The 23,618-nt window shown below is 41.0% G+C and overlaps 2 protein-coding genes across 2 annotated transcripts in view; both read right to left on the reverse strand.

Annotated features, from left to right (window-relative positions):
- Positions 1 to 18,772, reverse strand: part of Ggh (gamma-glutamyl hydrolase (conjugase, folylpolygammaglutamyl hydrolase)) — a 35,746-nt gene extending 16,974 nt beyond the window's left edge. Inside the window, exons 1-5 of the mRNA XM_013009274.1 lie at positions 18,556 to 18,772; positions 14,645 to 14,759; positions 9,781 to 9,831; positions 5,289 to 5,373; positions 3,564 to 3,702 (exon numbers count right to left, since the gene is read on the reverse strand). Coding sequence (XP_012864728.1) covers positions 3,564 to 3,702; positions 5,289 to 5,373; positions 9,781 to 9,831; positions 14,645 to 14,759; positions 18,556 to 18,661 — 496 coding nt within the window. The 5' untranslated portion in view covers positions 18,662 to 18,772. The remainder of the gene's footprint in view (positions 1 to 3,563; positions 3,703 to 5,288; positions 5,374 to 9,780; positions 9,832 to 14,644; positions 14,760 to 18,555) is intronic.
- Positions 18,687 to 19,706, reverse strand: LOC105980433 (basic proline-rich protein-like). Its single transcript, XM_013009270.1, has 2 exons — positions 19,472 to 19,706; positions 18,687 to 19,172 (listed from the first exon to the last, which is right to left on the reverse strand). The coding sequence occupies exons 1-2, from the start codon at positions 19,553 to 19,555 to the stop codon at positions 18,687 to 18,689; spliced, it is 570 nt and encodes a 189-aa protein (XP_012864724.1). The 5' UTR covers positions 19,556 to 19,706.
- Between the last annotated feature and the right edge of the window lie 3,912 nt (positions 19,707 to 23,618).

Genomic DNA, 23,618 nt, shown 5'->3' on the forward strand with positions numbered 1-23,618 from the left:
GAGGGAGGGAAGGGGGGAGGGGGGGAGGGAGGAAGGGGGGGAGGGAGAGAGGGAGGGAGGGAATCAGCAATGTACATACAAAAGAATATTAACCAAGCCAAAATCTTTGTATTTAGTAAACAGATCAAAGAAGCATTACACTGTATTTGCCAACTGTAAAGACTTTACTATACTCAGACATATAGAGTAAAATACCAATGGAATGTTTATTTTTTTAAAGTCCTGATGTGCTCAAGCCTTGGTGCTAACTGTTCCAGTAGAGGCCTAATGGCTCCCAAGAGAATTTCTGTACCTTCCAGCACTCTGTGCATAAACTGGGTTTCTGCAACATGGCACCAAAAAGTCTGGCCTAAAACAAGTACTTCACACATTTCTTGCAATGATAAGGTGAGATAATAGAAGAAAGAGTTTTCAGAGAGCTTAAAGCATCTAGGCATTGATGACTCACATCTTTAATCCTAGCTCTCAGGAGGCTGAAATCTGACCATCTTGGTTTGAAACCTGGCATGAAAATCCATGAGAGTCTTATAGCCAATTAACCACCAAAAAAGCTGAAAGTGGAGCTTGGCTCAAGGGAGACAGCCTTAAGGGGAAAAACACAGGGACAGGGCCCAGGCCCTGAGTTCAAGCCCCAAGACTGGTACATATACAAAAAAAAGTGTGAAGCATTCCTTAGGTTCGTTGTATAACTACTATTACTTCCTTCCAAAGGCCTTATGAGAACAGAAATAGTTCCTAGCACTACAACATGAAGATCTAGAGATCAGATAACCAAACTACAAGGATGGGGATCATTATCTGCTTGTACTCACACCATCCAGCAATTCAGCAGCCCCAGGCCTTCCTCTCTAACCAGGTAAGGCTCAGAGGACTGGCTTAGCAAGGAATGCAGTACCACAAGGAGTGGTGACACAAGGTAGAGGACCCAGGGGGCTCCTTACACTGCTAGGTATAAAGAATCTCTGGTCTCTGTTCTAGGTATCTAACAAAGGGTATTTAAAACTACTGGAATGGTAAGAATGATATTGCTATTATGCTAATGAAATGACTAAAGTTCTGATTATAGGGAATGGTGAAGGACTGTCTACTGCCTAATCAAGCAAAGCACCAGGTGGGTGTTCATGTGCTTGTCTTCAAGGTCATTCTGACCTTGGCCCCTAGGAGACAATAGCCACCCCAGGTAGAATATTCCACTCTAGGCCTAGCCAAGGACACCACCCTTGGCCTCTAGGACCATAGCCATTTTTTATTTTCTGCTTCCTTGTTAAGACTATATAAACCTACCCCAAAATCCAGTACCTCGAACAGCCTCCAAACCCATGGGAAGGTCTGTGCTCCTCACTGGCAATAAACAGTCCCTAGCCTGTTGACAATCAAGTCCATCCTATTCCTTTTCTGTTCTCTTTCATTTTCCTAACAAATGGGTGGCTGGCATGTGAATTCACCAGTGGCCAATGATTCAGTCAATCATGCTTTTGTGATTAAGCACCAATAAAAAACTTTAGATACCAAAGTTGATTGTGTTTCCTTGCTGGTAAGCAAATACAACACTTTCTTGAGGTCTGTGAGTTATTCTAAGATATTATGAAATGTGAGGAGTCCTAGGAATTACAAATAGGTAGCAGTTAGAAAGAAGAGTGGTGGCTGGGAAGGTGGCTCAGTGGTAGAGCACTTGCCTTGCATGTCACATAAGCAAAAACGGTGGGGGGGGGGGGAGCCGTAAGTGGCCCTGTGGCTCAAGTGGTACAGCGCTAGCCTTGAGCTGAAGAGCTGAGGGACAGTGCCCAGGCCCAGAGTTCAGGCCCCACGACCAGACCCAAAAAATAAATAAATAAATAAGAGTGGTAGCATACGGCTGTGATTTTTGTGGCTTATTGAAATAAGGATGCTGAATGTAATGGGTACCATCTTGGCCACGTGGTAGATAATAGGATATTGGGTTTAACTGGTATCTCCATGGTAGAGGCAGGGAAGTCCAACCTTCCAAGTGATGGGTGTGCCTGAACACCTAGAGGCTTGGGCGGGGACTTGGACAAGAGATTACTGACCTGCCAGTCTTGGGTCATGAACTCTCAAGCTCCCTGTAACCCTGTCCCCTGACCTGACCCTATGTTGGCCCAGACCAGCTCAGGCAAAAGGATGCCATGCCACACATATCTCCTATTTATTCATGCCATGTCTCCTGGCTCTCCTCTGGTCAACATTGCATCCCACTTCAGCTCTCCATTAGAGCTGATCTGGTTTCTTGGTATTGTTTTTCTGCTCTTTCTTTCCTCTCCTGTTCTCATGGCTCAGTTTTCTGACAGTATTAAGTGTATTCACAGGGTTGCAGGTCTTTGTGAAAAAGAGTCCATCTGTGATTGCTGGTCTTCGAATAAACACTCCCACTCTGACCTCTCATGATGTGGCTTCTCTCTTTTCTCACAGTATAATATTATCAATCTTATTGGGCACTTTGTCCTTTACCTTATAAGAGCTATATTAACTCCATATATTTAGTGAATTAAATTACATTATACCCTGTGGAAATTGACACCTAATTTAATTTTTACCAAAACTTCTAAGAGGTAGGTCCATTTGCAATGAGGAATTTACAGCTAAAAGTCATTAAATAATTGTACAAGGCTGTAGGGAGAGACTGAGGACTCAAAACCAGGACTGATTTCCAGTTCTTAATTATATATGGTCTTGTATATAACTAGAAGCAATGAGTTGTCGACATTTAAAATTCTTGTATGGGGGGCAGAATAGTGAGAGTGTAGAATGAGGAAGAGATACTGAGGGGCGAAGAGGATCAAAGGACATTATGCATGCACACACACATGAAGAGCTAACCACACCATCTTGAGCTAGGCTGCCTTCAGAGTAACCCCAAGAAAGAGAAAAAAAAACACAGGTTGCCACCAACCCTGCCCACCCTTAAGAACGCAGAACAGCTGCCCAAGTGTTTCAGGAACAGAACATACCAATAGTTCAGAAAAAGGGCAGTGCAATTATGTATCTGCTTGTGTGGAAATTCCAGAAACTTGTTTATTCAATACTATAAAAGCTGTGCTGATTTTGTGCTCGGGGCCTCTTAGCATCACCGGTTACCAAGTGTGCGGAGGACCAAGCTCGAGCTTGCAAATAAACGACTCTTTTGCTATTTGTATTGGTCATGGTCTCTGGTGGTCTTTCGAGGGTTCTGCGTCCATGTACAATACATACACATACGCTTATATATACATATATAATGTAATTTAACTTAATATATCCCAAAGGGGTAGAGAAAAGAGGAGAGGAATGGGAAAATGATGGAAGGGGTAAATTTGTTCAAAGTAAACTTTTGTGCATGTGTGAAAACATCACGAACTCTTTCTCATATTACAAACGGGTCCTAATTCAAAAATAAAACAATCAAAAAGATTTTTTTTTAATTGAGAATTCTTCAAGTCATCCTCAGGCACATCCTTTGGCATGGGTAAAATACGCTAGAAAGGAAGATTATATGTGACTTTAATTCTTGCTGCTAACCAATCCTATTCCCTAAGCAGACAATAAAGAGTTTGAAAGAGAATTCTTACCTTTAGTGAAGTTCAGCGGCAATGCTTTTGAGAAAGTGTCTGTGAGAGTTAGTAAGCACTCTCCACTAATCAGATACGAAAGCTCCTCAAATCCAAGGCAGGTACCCCACAGAGGAAAGTAGTCTCCATCATCAAAACTCTTTGGAGAGTGAGAGAGAGCAAAAACCAAGTTTACTCAAAAGAAATTTTTAAACAAAAATTATATATGGCTTCTCATTACCAGCCAGCACATGAGTTAAGCATGCACAGATTTCTGTGAAATTTTCCAGGATCCATAAATACACTATCAGATCAAAGACCCAACACAGGTTGGAAAAGGCCAAGAATTATTTAATCTAGCTATTAAAAGTTATTAAACAAATGTTTCAAATATTAAAGTAGTTATTTAGGATAATACTTAACAGAGAGTTAGCAAGACAGTAGAGCCATCAAGATTAATTATAAAATTGAGGTTAATAGTTAAGGGGAGAAAGAATAAGGACTATAAGTTAGGGTTCAAAGGCAGACCTAATATGGGCATTTTTCATGTGCCAATCCTGGGACTTAAACTCAGGCCTGGACATTGTCTCTGAGTGTCTGCATTCAAGTCTAGCACTCTACCACTTGAGCCACAGCTCCACTCCAGCTTTTTTGTTGGTTCATTGGAGGTAACAGTATCATGGACTTCCCTGCCTGGGCTGGCTTCAAATCCTTAAATCTCAGCCTCCTGGGTACTCTATATTACAGCAGTAAACCACTGGTCCCCAGCCAAATGTGGGCATTTTCAAAGAAATAGCCAGTGGCTCTTCATGTTTGATTAATATAGCCTAAGTTTATGAACTAAAGATTTTCAAAGAAACCCCATCTGTGTTGAAGATCCAACAGACTGATTGACTAGAATATTATAATAGGCAGATGAAATATTACAGATGAAGAGCCAAAATTATATGGGGTTATCTTTTAATAGCCACTCACTATCAATATATGTAGTGACCATCCATGTGAGTACAAGATAACACTTTTGGAATGTACTGTTTAGACCTCTAGCTTCCCTCCATCCTAAAGCTAAGAAAGTTCTAACATCTGAAACCTGTAGAAGAGTTTCTATACTATATGGTGGCCTGCCTACCTATGCTCCCACTAATGTCGTTGGAAAAAGCATTAATTTATGATGCATTTCTGTTCTGTAGCTATAAAAGCTAGTGTGTCTTCTTCTACATCAGAATATATTATTTATATATTCTGTGTTCCAGGGCTTTGCTCACTCATATTGGGTTCAGAATAAATCCTCTCTTATTCCTTTTGGAAGAAAAGCTATGTTTTCCTATCTACAGGTAACTGAAAAGCAAGGTCAATGGGATTGAAGGAACTGGCAAAAAGAGTAGATTTTTTTTATGATTATTTTATTATGAATGTGAGATATATTTAGAATGAGATATTAAAAGTGAGAATTACTCATGGACGAATAATGCTTAGTGCAAAATGAAAGGATAATAGGCTGGAGAGAAATACTAGAAATACTAAGCCTAGAAATACTAGGCTGTAGTTCACACCTAGAAACCTTAATTAGATGAAGCATGAGGCAGGCAGAAGCACTTTGTGCTGCCTGGAGAATGGTGCCTAAAAGATGAGAGGGGTAGGCTGGGTAATTGTTAAGAGAGTATTACCACATGCCTAAAAGCAGAATCATCCTCCCAGATGCCCACAAAACCTTCTCTAGAACAATACACAATCACAGACATTTACCTGTATGGCCATCTTGTAAAAAATTTTAGCCACGTGGGCATATTCTGAGTGTACAAGGCTAACACTTCCTCCAGGTAAAAGGAGTCTGAAACAACAGCAGTGAGATGCATTTCCCCCATGAACACAAACAGAACATAATCTTTTTCACTGTAAAACATATTTTTCCTTTTAAAAAAATCAGAAAATTAAGGCACAGATACATATGCATATATACACATATAATATATACATAAACGTTTTTATCTTAGTCATTTAGAAATTGCTGCTGTTAGCAACACTTTAGTGTCTATTCTTTTAAAAACATTTTTTTGCCTTTTATTTAATGACACAGAGTATGAACCAATTATATAAATAAAAGGAGAACAGGAGACTACCCAGAGCTAGAAATCAAGTAGAGGCAAAATTGCCATTGTAGACAGATTTAAGCTAAGATTATCAGTGACGTCAAATCAACCACTGGTCTACAAATGTGAGTTTTAACTCATATCTTTTGTTTTCCAGTACCAGGGTTTGAACTTAAGGACCTTACATTCAGCATGCTTGCTCAGCTGGTGCTCTACCACTTAAGCCATGACTCCAGTCCTAATTCACAATATTTTTAACTATGAAGAAGTAATCATAAAATTTTATTTAGATTGTAATTAAATATCTACAAAATTTTATTTTCTGTCAGGTGCTGGTGGTGTAACGCTACCTACCCAAGAGGCTAGAATATGAGGATCCTGGTTCAAAGCCAGCCTGAGCACACAAATCTGAGAGAATCTTACCTCCAATTTACTAGCAAAAACCTGGAAACTGAGGACTGGCTAAGTGATCAAGCACCAGCCTTGAGTATACACACACACACACACACACACACACACATACTTATCACCCTGAAATCTTTCCAGAGAGAAGCACAATAATAGAAAAACCTTGAAAAGAAAACAAAGACCATTCAAAAGGTCTAGGAAAAAATAGTCACAATAATTTGCTTTTCTTTTATTCTATCAAAAATATGAAATATTAAAAAAATATTATGTGTGATGCTGGCTTTTTAAGCTAGATGTATAAAACCTTATTAGGTCTTAAAATAACTAAGGATACTCAAAAGATATCTGGCCTTTCCGGCCAACAAAAGTTCGAATAAACATATTAAAATTCTGAAAATACATAAATATGAATTAAAGATACATGAAAGATCACTTTTGAAACTGTTTTCCTTCAAAAAACTATATTGTGTGCTTCTCTGAGTCAGGCAACCGATTAGCCTGAGACAAAGATGAGCCCTTCAACTGTTAGGAAGATCAGTCTTCTAGAAGACACTTAAATAAATACTTCAGTGGTGTGCCACAAAACCATACTGAAAACCCAACAACTTAAAATGACTTCATTAAGTCTCAATAGTTCTGGAAACTCAGAATTGTAAAAGCTTCATTGGGCCAAATTTGCTGTTTCTAATCCTCAAATTCTTTTAGCTATTCTCATTAGAACCTCCCTCCCAGATGATAAATTCCCCTAAGGCAGGCTCTGTCATTTTCTTTCCTTGTACAATAGGAGCTCAATAAAGGTGATTCTGAAGTCACATCTGACTAAGTGTTCAGAAACAGTAAATTTTAGCAAGTTTCCCCCATTCAAAGCCTAGCATGCAATTCTTGTGCTGTGGACAACCGTGAGCAGCTGGTGTCAATGAAGGATAATGTTGTGGAAGATAGATGCAGAAGGCCTCTGGTCAAAGTAAGAACCAAAGCTGCTTCCCATGGAACAACAGGACAAGAAGGCTACCAAAAATATTTATTCCCATTTACACAACTACTATTTCAAATTCCTTTCCAAATAGGAAATGGGAGAAGACTGGAAGAGATGAAGTGATTCAAAAGCCTATTTTAGTGTCCTTCTGTTATAGTCTAGCCTGGAATTACTTACATTTGTCCTTTCCAAAGTACTCTTCCCATGTGGACATTGTAAATGTTTTACTAAATTGACCTAATTTTACACTAAATATTTACTGATCCAAACTAAATGAAAGACAGACAATTTGGTGTTTTTTTTTTTTTTGGTCTGGTCGTAGGGCCTGAACTCTGGGCCTGGGTGCTATCCCTCAGCTCTTCAGCTCAAGGCTAGCGCTCTACCACTTGAGCCACAGCGCCATTTCCGGCTTTTTTCTTTTTGCTTATGTGGTGCTGAGGAATCGAACCCAGGGCCTCAGACATGCAAGGCAAGCGCTCTACCACTAAGCCACCTTCCCAGCCCCAAGACAAACAATTTTTTGAACATAGCTTAAAAATACCAAACAGATGAAGGTGGTTTTTAAAAGTAAAATAACAAAGCTCTTCAGAAAAAGAAAAATAGTTTACAAGAAAAGTAAGACTTCTTCTCACCCTATTGCCAATCAGAAATAACTGCTGTTAATGCCTGTTGTTACAAGCCTGGTGAGGTGGCTCACACTGGTGATCCTAACTACTCATGAGGCTGATCTGAGGATCATGGTTCTAAGCTAGCCCAGGCAAGGTGAATGAGACTCTCATCACCAATTAATCACCCAAGGGGGAAAAAAAGCCAGAAGTGGATCTGTAATTCAAGTGGTAGAGCACTAGCCTTAAGCAAAAGAAGCTCAGGGACAGTGCTCAAGCCCTGAGTTTAAGCCCCAAGACTACCACCAAAAAAAAAAAAATCTGTTATACTGTGCCAAAAAAAAGACCCAGCTTCTTCCTTCTTGGAGTAGTTCCTCTGTTCTTTGGGAACAAACTTGTTTCAAACTTGTTTCAAATTGTAGTGAAAGTGAAGGTCCTGAGTTGTCACCTCCTTATATAACATTTAGGCCTGGGGAAATGGAAGAACATTGGTCACCTTTATTCTGTGCTATAATTTCTCCAACCATGCAATGGAAAATAGGGTTGAATCTGACCCTAAAATAGAGAGAACTGCTCTCAGAACTGGTTTTTTAAAAATATTCTAAAAAAGGATTTTTTTACTTGTTAAATATATATATATATATATATATATATATATACATACATAATTGTGCCAAGTTGGTAGGAATACACATCCCTGCCTTACAAACCGGAACAGGACAAGTGCCCTGGGCAAAGGTAGCATGACCCTGTCTCAAAATCAAAAAAGTAAAAATGAGGAAGAGAGAGGACTGGGATGCAGCTCAAGTAGCAGAATACTAGCCATCCCCATCACCCCCAAAATAAACAAACAATGTATGCACCATTCTGTGCCTTGTTTTGTTTCACGTAACAAGATTGTCCCCAGGACAACAACAATCCAAAGCAGCATCTATAGAGATCCTCCTTGTTAACTCCTACATAATACCCAATTAATTTCACTTATCTATTTCATTTAACTAGTTCTGATAGACTATCAGGTAACTTCCAACTTGATCTTTTCTGTCAACAATACAGTGCCTGTGTATAGGTCTAAGAATTTACATAAAGAAAGTAATTGGGAAGGTGGCTCAGTGGTAGAGCGCTTTGCCTTGCATGCTCGAGGCCCTGGGTTCGATTCCTCAGCACCACATACGCAAAAAGAAAAAAGCCGGAAGTGGCACTATGGCTCAAGTTGTAGAGCTCTAGCCTTGAGCTAAAGAGCTGAGGGACAGCGCCCAGGCCCAGAGTTCAGGCCCCACGACCGGACCAAAAAAAAAGAAAGTAATATATTCATTAAATAAAATTCCCAAGGCAAAAAGACATGCATTTCTCTTTTTCAATTTTTATTGTAAAGGAGATGTAGAGAGGGGTTACAGTTATATGTCAGGTATTGAGTAAATTTCTTTTTGAAGAGTGAAAGACATGTGTTTCTAACTGAAACACATACTGCAAAACTGCCCCTGAGAAACTCTGTAATTATTATATTGCCACTAATAGAATATAAGACTACTCATATTTTCCTCATTATCTCACCGCAGAAGATTAGCATATTTTGATCTCTGCCATTCTGAGAGTCAAAATGTTTAACTGCTATAATTAACCATATTTCCCTACATGAAGAGTTATATAAAACTTTTTTTCATATAATTAAGAGTCTTCTTCTGTAAGTTAACCAATCCTATTTTGTGGTGAAGGTAGAGATTTTAAAAAAAAGCAATGTCCAAGTTCTACTGAAATTAAAAGATAACCACTCAATTGTCTTCAAATGTAAGACTTAAAGTCCTCTAAGCAAGCAGCATTATTTACAATTCAAAGTGGCTTCAGTATTATTTAAGACAAGCATTAAAAGAACAAAGATCATGCTGCACTTGTAAAAATAATTGCCTGTGTCTACTATGTACTAATTATGTATTTCCTAACCTGACTCCTACTTCTCACAGCACTTTTACCATCTCCCAAGAAAATATTACCTATAAAGGAACTCAGAAAACTAATATTTATGATAGTTATATGACAACTCTGATCACTATATAGAAACACATGTTAATACTTACATTTTTTTTGAAAAAATGGACAGATATGTGGACACCAATAGGTAGTCAAACCAAGTGATCATTAATTGCATTAAGCCAACTTACCCGTTGATGGATCGGAATATATGTGAATACTCTGCAAATGTAAGATCAGTCCTGAAAATTTACAAAAAAAAAAAATTACTGAACACTCATTTCTGAAACCTAGGGGGGGAACCTCCAAATGAAGTCAATATATTAATTTTAAAACTCAAATAAAAGTGTTTGCAGTAGTGGTGATTGAATCCTGGGCTTCTTGTATGTTATACAAAATACCACTGAACTACATACCCAGATCAAAAAATAATTCTAAAATATTTGACAGCACTATGTATCTACCTTCCTAGAGACTTTTTTTTCAAACTCCACAAAAGCTACATCATTATATCCATGTTTTGCTAAGCAGACAATTAAGTGTCTTTCTGGGGCCTAGAGACATTCAATCGTGTACAGAACGTGCTAATACGCAAAAGATGAAAGACCATGAGAAATGAACTAAAGAAATTTGGTATTGGAAAAGTATGTCCTAAGATGTGAATATTAAAAGCCCATAAGAATTGGACAAGAGTAATTTCTGTTTGCAAAGAACTATAAAAGAATTCTAAAATCTTGTTAGAGTATATGTAAAAACTAAACAACAAACTTTATTATCACACCACTTTAACAACAGGAAGCTTTGGGAAATAAAAACAAAGAAGCAGAAGCTGCAGCAGCCAATCTCTACCTAATTCCACCCATTAGTAGGGAAGATGTGAGGACTATTGTTTTTCCACCTCCAGACCAGCTCAAATTTAATGGTACATAATAGATAGATCACCATAGATAGACTAGCCTAGCAATTCTGCAGTTCCCTGGATCAAAAACTTAAGCACAGAAACAGTGGGACAAAGGCTGAACCAATTAAGCAGTAAAACCCACTAGGCACAATGTTGGAAATGAAGTACACAACTTGGGAGAGAGGGGATACAGGAGGGGAAAACTGAAAGAGAACGAGGGAGTGGGTGAAACTGATCAAGAGGATATGTACGCATTACTTGACTTATGTAACTATAACCCCTCTATACATGACCTTTACAGTAATATTTAAAAGAAAAAGAAGGAAAGAACTTCCGAACAATAACCCTGTTATCAATCCCTAGAGGAAACCTGATAGAGATTATCGATGACAATTATTTTATTTAATTTTATTGTTAAGGTGATGTACAGAGTTACTATCTATGACAATTGACGGCCTTTAATTAAGTCACAGTAAGATGTTTTGGGCATCAATAAAATGTCTATGAAATCCTTGCTCTCCTGTGTTTAGCAATCTTCTGAATCTATGTGAGAATAACATGTCACCTGCCCCCTCCATTCTCCACAAATATGGATTTACAGCCTTATGCCAACTATAGCCCATTTCTATTCCAAAGAACAGTTTGAGAGGGAGTCAGAATACCTCTCTCATTATCAAGCAGATACCTTGGATGCCAACAGTTACTTGTACTCTGCCAGAAAATCCTGTGGGCTCTCCTTAAGTCTAAATAACTTTGTCCAAGTCTAGGTTTGTTGTTCAGAAGTTCAAAGGAAATTTCCTTTGGTCAAAGAGCCAAAAGCCATGGGTCACAGGGAAATGGTGCTCATCTCTGTCTTAAATGTAGGTTAAACTGGAGGAGGCCCTGTCTTGGAAAGCGATAGGCAGGTGAAATTTGAGTACACCAGTTCTCAGTAGTCTGCCAGCCCAGTCTTTTCAGTTAGGGTAGACAACAACTACCCATGGGAACCAGTGGATACAGATCTATAGATCTCTCAGCTGTTCTGGAAGGACTCCTGGGTCAGGCCACTGCACAGACAAGCTCTGGACATTTCATCAATTAAATGGCTCCCGCATTGTCTGTGACTACTTCAGGTCCTACATGTCACTGTTCATGGGTCTAACTGTGGAGTGCATCATCATCTCTTCCCTCTCAGAAGCTTACCAGTAAAGAATATACCAGGTTCCACATAGACACAATCTGTGTATTTTCAGACATTTCTGGATACAAGAGACCCTCCTGACCATATATGAGAAATGCTTCCCCTTCACCAAGAGAAAATGGCTGAGTCCAATAATGATGGTAGGTGACCCATACCTTCATAGCCTGACAAGGAATGGCAGGCACCAGTCATAAAAGTTTAACCATGAAAAAGTGGAGAGCACCATCCCTCTATAAAAAGTCACACTCTGGTAATTCAGCTTTTTACGAAATCTTCTAACTTATAATTGTTTCCTTAACGACATAAAATACACTATGACTAAACTCATTCTTAAAGCAGAAGCTGCCAGCTAATGGGCTGCTGTGTGATCTTTCAGGTGAGTTAAAACTATTCCCCACCTGGGGCTGGGAAGGTGGCTCAGTGGTAGAGCGCTTGCCTTACACGCATGAGGCCCTGGGTTTGATTTCTCAGCACCACGTGAGCAGAAAAAGCCAGAAGTGGTGCTGTGGCTCAAAGGCAGAATGCGAGCTGAAGAGCTGAGGGACAGCACCCAGGCCCAGAGTTCGGGCCCCACAACCAACCAAAAAAAAAAAACTATTCCCCACAAGTCCTACAGTTGGATGCAGAGGAACCTGGGGCACCAAGCACCAGAGAAACAAAGGCAAAAACAAAATAGGAGGGGACCAAACACAAACTTCTTCACATCTGGCTGAACTGTGCCTGTCTCCTGTCTGTTTTCTCCCTTCTAAACTTGAGAAGGTGTGGTGCCCAACAGCCAGCCCACAGGCAGAAACCTCAGGGTTTTAGGATGATGGCACCAGGTCCATTCTACCTTAGGGTGGGTAATCCTTCTTAGATGCGTCTGGGAATTCAACTCCAGGTATTATATTGTTTCTATGGAATCATGATTCCAGTTCCTTCCAGTGAACTTTGGAAACCCAAGCTGTAGGTTAACCTCTATGCCGATAGTCCCATTTTCAGTGTCTCTGTTATAATGACTAGTATTCTGCAAGTCATCTGGTTTCAAAACTTTCTTCTCTCACATCTAGTTCTTTTTTTCCTGTTTCTTTTGTTTGTATTAGTCATCACAACCTACGGGTTTCTTTTTAAGCTTGGACCTACCAACTTCACAGCCAAGGCTCTAAGCCACACCCTCCACCTCCACTCTACCGTGTTAGAAACACCCGCAGAGCTGAGACACCAACTTTTGTCTCCCTGACAAAGCCTCACCCACAGGATTAGCAGTATACTCTTACTTCACTGTCTGCATTATGAAACTTCCACCATCAAAACCCTGACATACTGCACTGAAGAAACTCAAGAGCCTCTTCCCCAGCCCTAATACTGCTATTATCTGGATTCCCAGTAAGATTTCATTTGAAAAATTACATTTTCTACCCAAAGAATAAAGACTAATATTAAAAGTAAATGTTGTGGGGACTGGAGGGGAAAACTGGGAGACATCAAGGGAAGGGGTGACATTGTCCAAGGAAAAATGTACTCTTTCCCTGACTTATGTAACTGTAACCCCTTACATAACCTTTATAATAACAATTTTAAAAATTATAAATAGATGTTCATATGAGGTACAGTGAATCAAAATGTAAAAAATAAATCTAGTAAGACATTGCTTACCAATTTTTTCATTATCCTTAAGTAGTTGTACAAAGAGGTTTCAATTCAACTTGTCTGTGAGTACAATGCATTTTTAATTCTATTTTATTATGCTTAAGTAGTTGTGCAAAGGGGTTATCATTCAACAAATTCAAAATCCGTTTGTAAGTATAATGCATCTTGATGGAGACTGCCCCTTTCATCATTCTCCTCACTTCCTCTCAACTCAACCTCTCTCTTCATTTTCCTAACACAATATAGCTTGAAAAATGTCACCCATTCCATTATTTTCCCCATCTCTCCCACCCTACCCATCCCCTCAACTTACCTTGTTCCAGTGGCACAATTCCCTAAGCTATAACATTACCATTTTGATTACAATTAATATTGAGACAGTACAATTCTTTTGTTATAAATTTTAAGAAGTATTTATTTATGAAGTAGGTTTTCAGAAAAAAATAAAAAAAGTTTTGTTTGCAAAAATCATTAAGAATGGACTGGGTAAATTTCCCAGAGATTTTAAGCCACAAACTTTAGCAACAATATATTTTAAACACTTATAAGGTTTTTGTTTGTTAGCACTTTCTAAATGAAAACAGGGGAGGTGAAGCACTATTCTTTTTTTCTTTCTTTTTTTTTTTTGGCCAGTCGTGGACCTGAACTCGGCCTAGGCGCTGTCCTTCAGCTCTTCAGCTCAAGGCAAGTGCTCTACCACTTGAGCCACAGCGTCACTTCTGGCTTTTTCTGTTTATGTGGTGCTGAGGAATCGAACCCAGGGCCTCATGCATGCAAGGCAAGCACTCTACCACTGAGCCACCTTCCCAGCCTGAAGCACTATTCTTATGGGGCCATTTTAACATGAAGCAGTACCAGTACATTAGTCACATCTACATTTCTAACGTAGAATATAAATATAAAGTGTGTGTGCCTGTACTAGGGCCTGAACTCAGGGCCTCATGTTCTGACCAGGCATGAGCCACCAGCATCCACCTGAAGATAACTTTAATGGCCATCTTCTAAAACATCTTCGTTGCCTAGGTTTTCTGTTAACTTTCTATGATGGAAAAAGTTGGTTTCATTCAAGATGCTGTTATTTCACTGCTTTCGTGGTGTCACGACCATTTTTTTCTGGTGTAAGAGAAGCTATCATTTCATTCTCAGTCATAATTTGTATAGCATTTTTGATGGCTTGAGAGATATACTGCTTCATACATTAAACAGCTTACTGGGAGTCCTGAGGCATTAGGTTTGTGGCAAAAAAAATCAGGTGCAATCTTACCACATTGAAATGAGATAATCATGAATGATGCATTCATTTGAGATGAAAGAGTTTATACACTGTACAAAACAAGTAACATACCTTACTGGCATGACCCTTCCACCTGCAGACTCTATATACTTCACATAGGATGCAGCAAGGTAGTATTTCCCAAGGTTTTGCATTTCTTTACTTTGGCATTTTTGCATCACAATTCCTACATTGAAAAAAAAAAGTCTTAGTTTCATGCAAACTCCCTTACTTCTTTCTCAGAAACTGAAATATATCACCATGACAGTATCCCTATTTTATTCTCTTAATTTACTGAATGAAATAGGAAGTACCTTTGACAAGTCCATCTGTAGAATTTGGGAAAGAAATGGAGGGTGAGCTCAGTCTCTGCCAACTTCCACTTCACACCACTTCAGGGAGACTATGCTCCCAGAGTAGATTAGAATGACACTAGTGTCCTTTATGCAAACCTAGATCTGAGAGGCTTTAATTCTACTGTATAAAGAGAGAGAAGCCAGGCGCTGGTGGCTCACGCCTGTAATCCTAGTTACTCAGGAGGCTGAGAGCTGAGGATCATGGTTCAAAGCCAGCCCAGGCAGGAAAGTCTGTGAGACTCTTATCTCCAGTAAACCACTAGAAAGCTGAAGTGTTGCTGTGGCTCAAGTGATAGAGCACTTGCCTTGAGCTGAAGAGCGCAGGGACAGCACCCAAGCCCAGAGTTCAAGCCCCATGACTGACCCAAAAAAAAGTAAGGAGAGAGAAGAGGAAGGATAATTAATTAGATGAAAAAGAAAAATGCACAGACACTATATATAGATAGATATAGATATAAATACAAATATATGTATAGATGCAGTGTGATGTCTGATAGTGCTAAGGACAAAAAAACTAAAACAAAGAGGCGTCCTAATTTTTGTTTTTTATCATCCAGTGTGTTTACCTGTAGACAGGGACATGATATATTATACAGGTCTCTAGACATTCAGACAGAAAGACCAAAGGAGGATATTCTTAGGAGAGAATCACAAAGCCTTAATAGGTACATATGATCATATAAAATAATATTTACCCAAATGAACTCTTAGGAAACAGAAACAAAAGGGTTTTTTAATTTGTTGTCGTTGTTTTGTTTTTCTAATCTTTTGTTTGTAAGTTTATCTTTTGGGGGAGGATAATAGTGGGAAACAGAAAGGATGTGACAAAGGGTAAACAAATACAGCAGTGATACTAGGCACTATGTGGAAACTGAACTATACAACTATACAGCAAGTACAACAGTTGTGAGTCAGCCTGGCACACTGAAAGAGTCCATCTGAATACATTCACTGAGGGGAGAGAGAGCACCAGGAAATAAGATGGAGATATATATCAGCCAGTCACCACCTTGTTTAAGCACCTCAGGGGTTCTTAAACTTTAATAAGCTGTAAGATATAAGATATAAAATATAGGGGCTGGGAAGGTGGCTCAGTGGTAGAGCACGTGCCTTGCATGCCTGAGACCCTGGGTTCGATTCCCAGCACCACATAAGCAAAAAGAAAAAAGCCGGAAGTGGCGCTGTGGCTCAAGTGGTAGAGCACTAGCCTTGAGCTGAAGAGCAGAGGGACAGTGCCCAGGCCCAGAGCTCAGGCCCCACAACCGGACCCAAAAAAAAAAAAAGATATAAAATATAAGGATTATGGTTCACAGCCAGACCAACCAGGAAAATCTGTGAGACTCATCTCCATTAACCATCAAAAGGCCTACAGTGGGGCTGTGGCTCAGGTGGTAGAGCATCAGCCTTAAATGAAAAATCTCAGGGACAGCACCCAGGCCCTGAGTTCAAGGCCCAGTACTGGCAAGAAAAAAGGAAGGAATCGAACAAGCATCTCTCCTCTCCTGTCCGCTCCTCCCATACTCACTTTTCCCATTTCTAACTCTATTCCCTGACATTACACATGTGACTCAAACCCCATTCCCATTTTTGATGGCTGCCATAACCTTGGTGGCTTGTTTTAGAGTTCTTTGCACTTTTAGTTATGCCTTGCACATACTTGGTGCTCAGTCAACAATTTTGTCTTAATCCGCCAGGGTGACCAGAGGTATACTTCTTTTCTGTGTCTTCCATTTAGCACTACTCTGGATAGTACGAAAGGGAAATGAATCTCCTGTCTTTTTTCCTCCTCCTCCCTGAATTCAACAAGATGCAACTCACTACATAAAGTTACAAAGTGTTCTTTGAAGACTAACCATCATTGTAAATAGCTGTGGAAACAGGCTTTGCACACTCCAAATATAATTAATGGTTTCACATACAATTAATTATTAATACAATTAGTATACAATTAAAGAAAATATATGAAATGAATGTCTAGTTTGGTTGCAGAATACAGTGCTCAGCTTCTTGGGAAAAATAGCAGAAATGGCAAAAATCCTACACAAGGTGGGATAAAACCTGTTACTTGTCTGCCCAAAAATTTCTTTTGGCAAATTTTAATTTCAGGCTGGTATCTCCTAGATAGTTTTAGCTGACACTGTCTCATTGTGAATGAAAGTTGATTTTCCTCTCTGGAAAACATACAGGGGCAAGGAAATAAACAAAAAAAAATGTGTACTTCACTTGAAGATTACATAGAATCCAGGTGTGGCTCACACCTGTAATCCTAACTACTTAGAAGGCTAAGATCTGAGGAATGCACTTCAAAGTTAGCCAGGTCAAGGAAAACCCATAAGACTATTATGTCCAATTAACCACCAGAAAGCCATAAGTAGAGATATGGCTTAAGTGGTAGAGAACCAGCCTTGAGTAAAAAAAAAAAGCTAAAAGACAACGCCCAGGCCCTAAATTCAAACCCCAGTTCTGGAACTAAATAAATAAATAAATATAAATACATTAGGTTCCCATCGGCACCGCCTATCCCACGATGCTAAAGATGACAAAGTCCAAGGTAATCTATTATATTTTTCTGCATACCGCACTCTATGGTGAAATACACCCTCAATTAGGAAGTTTTTCCTAAGTATAATGTACACACTGAATTTCTAGATGCAAACTAGCAGGAATTGCTAGCTATGTTTAAAAAAAAATATTTGCTTGTCTTTGATTGGAAAACGTCTATGTTAAAAAAAAAAAGGAAGGGAAGGCAGGCGGGCAGAAAGAAAGAAAAGAAAGGAAGGAAGGAAAAAGAAAGAAAGAAAAGGGAGGGAGGAAGGAAAGAGAGAGAGAAAGAGAAAGAAAAAGGGAAAGGAAGGAAGAAGGAAGGAAAAGAAAAAAGGGAAAGAGAAAGAAAGGAAAGAGAAAGAGAAAGAAAAGAAGAAAAGGAAGGAAGGAAGGAAAAGAAAAAAGGGAAAGAGAAAGAAAGGAAAGAGAAAGAGAAAGAAAAGAAGAAAAGGAAGGAAGGAAGGAAAAGAAAAAAGGGAAAGAGAAAGAAAGGAAAGAGAAAGAGAAAGAAAAGAAGAAAAGGAAGGAAGGAAGGAAAAGAAAAAAGGGAAAGAAAGAAAGGAAGAAAGAGAAAGGCGGACAGGAAGGAGAGACAAAGATAGGAAAGAAAGAGAAAAGAAAGGGCTGGGAAGGTGGCTCAGTGTAGAGTGCTTGCCAAGCATGCATGAGGCCCTGGGTTCGATTCCTCAGCACCACATACACAGGAAAAGCCGGAGGTGGTGCTGTGGCTCAGGTGGTAGAGTGCTAGCCTTGAGCACAAGAAGCTCAGGGTCAGCGCCCAGGCCCTGAGTTCAAGCCCCAGGACTGGCAAAAAAGGAAAAAGGAAGAAGAGAAGGATGTCTGCGGGGTTCTTCGCCGCTTTTTTTTTAGTTTTTGAGTCCAAAAACTAAAACCCCTCCGCCGGCAGCTGGTTTGTCAGTGCCACCCCGGGCGTCAGTGCCATGCCGACAGCGGACGCGCACCTGCCCCGGCCTCGGGGGTTTCCCGGGCAGGACGAGTCGGCTGCAGCCAGCTGCGCACCTGCGCGGACCGCGGACCCCAGCCCCCCCACCCCCCGCGGAGCCCCCCTCGCCGCATCCTCACCAATGATGGGCTTCTTGGCCGCGCGCTTGTGGTGTTTGGGCAGCCCGAGGCTCAGCGCCCAGCAGAACACCACCACCACGCACAGCAGTCGGCCCAGGCTCGCCATCGCACCAGCTGCCTCCCGCCGCGTTTCAAAGGCACTGTGGCTGGGCGGGCGGGGGCCGCGGGCACGGACACCGGAAGCCTCGGAGCCTCTTGCTCGCGGGAGCGCGCTCGCAGCCGCGCGGGGCTATGGGAAATGTAGTCCCGGTGCGCGGGGGCGGCGGCCGCGGGGCGGGGACGCGCGGCTCCGGGAGCGCTCGCGGCGCGCCCGTCCCATGGCTGAGCCGGGCCCGGAGCGCGCCCCCTGGCGGGACTGCCGAGCCTCTCCCTGCACGACCTCTGCGCGGAGTCGGGGGACGCTGGGGCGGGCACCCGGTGGTCTCGGCGCCCCGGGAGTCTGCCCTTTCGACTATTCGGTCGACGTGGCCCCCAGTCAGCGGTACCCAGCCGAGGCCTCCAGCCTGGGCCTCGAGGGGCTGCTGTGGTGGGTCCCCGCCCGGGCCAGTGTGGTAACCAAGCAGCCGTGGAGGCCGGGGAGATTCTAGAAGGCCCCGGAGAACTTTGCGGCGTGAAAGGTCTGGATCCTGTGTCTTGGAATGCGACCCGAGGTCGTCCCCGGCGTTCGGTGTCGGGGCAGGGAGGGCGGGCGGGGGGGGGGCTCCACCGGGGGAGGGAGGGCGGGGGGGGGGCGGCGCCTCCACCGGGGCAGGGAGGGCGGAGGGGAGGGGGCCCTCCCTCTCCCCTGAGCTGAAACTAACGTGCTGATGTCTGAATGGAAACACTGAAGAGTTCCTCCACCCGCTCTAATAACACTGCCTGCCTTGCTTGATCACGTGCATTATAAAGTGTAACCGACCAGCTTGTTCCCAAAAAAGACTTCCTCGATTTGGGGAGACTTACGGGAAGAGGACCCCCGCGGGACGTGTGGGGAGATTTTCTGTGTGTCTGACCATGGCATGGGCACCTGCGCGCCGCCAGACTCAACCACCAGGTTCTTGGGAGTTTTGCCTTTAAAATAAAACCCCCGCTTGAGAAAGGCTCCGGGTGGCAATGTCAGCTCCCTGAGTCTGTGCTGCGTCCCTGGCCGGTCAGCTTTTCACCTCCCCAAATAAATCCATCTTTTCATATGAGACTGTCTCTGTGTGGTGGACTCTCTTCCCCATAAGAGAAGGAGCTAGATGACCTGTGACCGAGTTCCCATGGTGGAGGCCCAACCTCTGGCCAAGTGGCCGAGACCCAAGGGTGGACTCGAACCCAAGGTCGCCTTGCCTTGTTACTGGGTCAGAAGGGCCACTCCTGGCACCTGTTCCAAGGAGGCAGGTCCAGTCCACACCCCACACCCACAGAACCTCACTTGTAAACCAGAACTTTGGTTCCCATTCATTGAGGTTTTGTGAAGATTCTTATATGTATATGGGGGGTGGGGGGGTGTAGAGCTATGAGAGATTTGGAGAAAGTGAGATGGAGATAGAGCTAGATATATATGTGTCCGTTTAACTATATTCATGTATGTATATATGTATGTATGTGTATATATATACCTTGTGCCCCATGGAAATAAATGGTCACCTACAAAGGCCAAGATTAGATTGTATTTGCAAACCGACTCAAGGCCAGCTTTTGAGGATGAAAATCTGAATTGTATAATATCCTTTACACAAAAATTTAGTCTGGAAAAAAAAAGACAGAATATGACTTGGTGGTAAGAACAGGAGCTATGTCTTGGAAGACTTCACAGAGAATGAATACAGTAAATAGTTTGCTTTAACAAGAAAATCTTGCTACTACATGGAAGGGTGTGGTGAGCAGTAATCTCCAAAGATGTGGTGAAATGTACTGTGAAAATGCCAAGCTAGCATATTGTATAGGCAAGGATCATTTGTAAATATGAGTTTGTAGTGTTGGATTAACCACAAAGGCGAAAACCATTATTACAGGGCATTATACTAGGTGGTGTATGTTCATAACTGATAGTCATAAGAGTTCATGAAGCATAAAAAACGCAAATGTTAATGGGAAAAAAATTGATAGACTTGTCGATATTAAATGTGAACATGTCTATATGATAAGCTAATTGAAAGAAAGGTACACATTTAGAAAATATAAAGTATAGAGTTTTAAAATATTCATTTGTAGAATATACACAGAAATAAAAAAAACTATACAAATAATGCAGGCAATGGTAGCTCAAGACTCCTATTAATCCTAGCTACTCAAGGGGTGGAGATCTAAGGGCCACAATTGGAAGCCTGCCTGGGCAAGAAAGTTTGTGAGACTCTTATCTCTAATTACTCACCAAAGAAACAAAAGTGGAGATGTGTATCAAGTGGTAGAATGCTAGTCTTGAGACCTCAGGACCTGCGCACACGTGCACACACACACACACACACACACACACACTAAAATCAATACAATAATAAAACAGGGAAAGTAAACCATACTTTACTAATGATCAGAGGAAATGCAAACTAAAATACATTGTCATATCCATTAACTAAGCCTTTGATAATAACAAATCAAGGATGCATTGATGATAAGTGTGTATATATGTGTGCCTGTCCTGGCTGGACCTTAAACTCAATGCCTGTACTCCCCCTGAGCTTTTTCACTCAAGGCTGTTCTCTGCCACTTGAGGCACACCTCCACTTCTGGCTGTGACTGTTTCATTGGAGATCAGAGTTTCCCATTTCCATACTCATACTCCCTACTGTGATGGCATTTGCCTTGAAGCCCTTTCCAGAGCTGTATAGATGTGAGTGCCTTGCTCTTAAATCTCCAGAACTAAATCCACAGAGGTAAACAAGCATCTTTTTGTTATAAAATACCTAGCCTCAAATGTTTTGTTTATAGAATCATAAAACCAACTGAAACAGTGCTCTGGGAAAACCAGATGCATGTATGAACAAATAAATGTACATGTATGTTCTTTATAGCTTTTATGTATAATGAAATATTTAGTGTAAGTGGCCATCAATGGAAGATTTAATTAATTACATAATTAATAGACTATCAGAGAAGATGAAAATAAATGAATTAGGACTACTTATTAATATAAATAATTCTCCTAAAATGAGGTAGCAGAGAGATAAATTATGTAGAGTAACATTTCAAACACCTGAACCAGAATTTTCCTATTTACCTTTGCCAGAAAACCATGAAATGTACAAGGAATGCAAGCAAACCTACACGAGATCTGTACATTCAGCAATTCTAGGAGATTAAGCAACCACAAGCATAAAATCAGCAGAAAATAAATATAAATGCCATGTCCAGTAAAGCATCACCTCCTGTTGAAGACTCAAGATATGGGAAGTAAGAACTCAAAGAGTCTTTGTAGAAAGAGGTTTGAATGATACAGAAAACAAAAACAATTTGAAGCCTGAATGAAAATAGCAGACATTTAATTGCCAGAACACTGGGAAAACATTACTGCTAATTATATCATTGGCAACAATGAAAGAATGTATGATTGAGGGAGACATCAGTTCAAAGTTTCAGATAAGAAGTCCCATGACATAGCAAAGTAAAAAGGGAGAAATCAAGACTCCATAAAAAAGAATTATAACAGCCAACCTCTACCTGCCACCACTAAATTATCTATTAAAGAACTATACTGCCATAAGAAAACAATAGGCTTATAAAAATAAATTTCCTAAAAAAAAATGCAAACAGCCATATGCTGGTGGCTCACACCTGTATTTCTAGCTACCCAGGAAACAGATCTGAGGATCACAATTCAAGGCCAGCTCACACAGGAAAAGTCCACAAGACTCTTCAGTTAACCACAAAAAACAAAGTAGAGCTGTGGCCCAAGTGGTAGAGCACTAGCCTTGAGCAAAAGTACTAAGAGATAGATCCCAGCCCCAGAGTTCAAGCCTTATTACCAGCACAAAAATAAAATAAAATAAATAGGCAGGACTGGGAACGTGGCTTAGTGGTAAAAATGCTTGCCTAGCATGCATGAAGCCCTGGGTTCAATTCCTCAGTACCACGTAAACAGAAAAAGCCAGAAGTGGTGCTGTGGCCCGAGTGGTAGAGTGCTACCCTTGAGCAAAAGAAACTCAGGAACAGTGCCCAGGCCCTGAGTTCAGGACTGACAAAAAATAAATAGGAAAAAAAAAACTAGAAGACAAATTGTGACCTTTCATTTAGTTAAAATTCTTCATATGCTATATATACAATGGAATTCAGTGCCTCCATCAGAAAGAATGAATCGCCCCATTTGTTAGGAAATGGAAAGACTTGGAAAAAATATTAAGTGAAGTAAGCCAGGCCCAAAGAAACAGGTCTCATGGTTTCCCTTATTTGCAATAATTAGTATATGTCTGGGACAACTAGAAAAGGTCAAAAGCTATGTATATATGACCAGATAAGATGAAGTTAAGTGAAATGAACCCCAAGACAGGGACACAAGTGGTTTATTTTCTTTCTTGCTTTTGTTTCTAACATATTTATAACATACCATGTAATTTTTTTCGGTTGCTTTGTCCTCCCCCAGGGTATAACCCCTGTTTTCACTGTATTTGATATTGCTATAATTTGGGGAGTGGAAGGGAAAAAACAAAATGTTTAAATAGGGATACTGGTTGACCCATTGTAACAATGAGACGTACAAGTCACTATGTTGAAAACGAACTTTACGGGGCTGGGAAGTTGGCTCAGTGGTAGAGTGCTTGCCTTGCATGCATGAGGCCCTGGGTTTGATTCCTCAGCACCACATAAGCAAACAAAAAAGCCGGAAGTGGTGCTGTGGCTCAAGTGGTAGAGTGCTAGCCTTGAGCTGAAGAGCTGAGGGACAGCGCCCAGGCCCAGAGTTCAGGCCCCATGACTGGACCCCCCAAAAAAAAGAAAAAAAAGAAAATGGGCATTGATGAAGATACTAGAAAAAAATAAAGATAGGGGCTGGGAAGGTGGCTCAGTGGTAGAGCGCTTGCCTTGCATGCCTGAGGCATTGGACCCCCCCCCAAAAAAAAAGATGAAAACGAACTTTACAGTTTAGGTGGGAGAGGGAGTGAAGGGAG

The sequence above is a fragment of the Dipodomys ordii genome, unplaced genomic scaffold (genome assembly GCF_000151885.1).
Source record: "Dipodomys ordii isolate 6190 unplaced genomic scaffold, Dord_2.0 Scaffold9, whole genome shotgun sequence".
NCBI lineage: Eukaryota > Metazoa > Chordata > Mammalia > Rodentia > Heteromyidae > Dipodomys > Dipodomys ordii.

Coding starts and splice junctions, on each gene's coding strand:
- LOC105980433 (XM_013009270.1), bottom strand. CDS start 19,555: ATGCCATGGTCAGACACACAGAAAATCTCCCCACACGTCCCGCGGGGG. Junction 19,173..19,471: donor CTCCCCAAATCGAGGAAGTC/TTTTTTGGGAAC, acceptor CAGGATCCAGAC/CTTTCACGCCGCAAAGTTCT.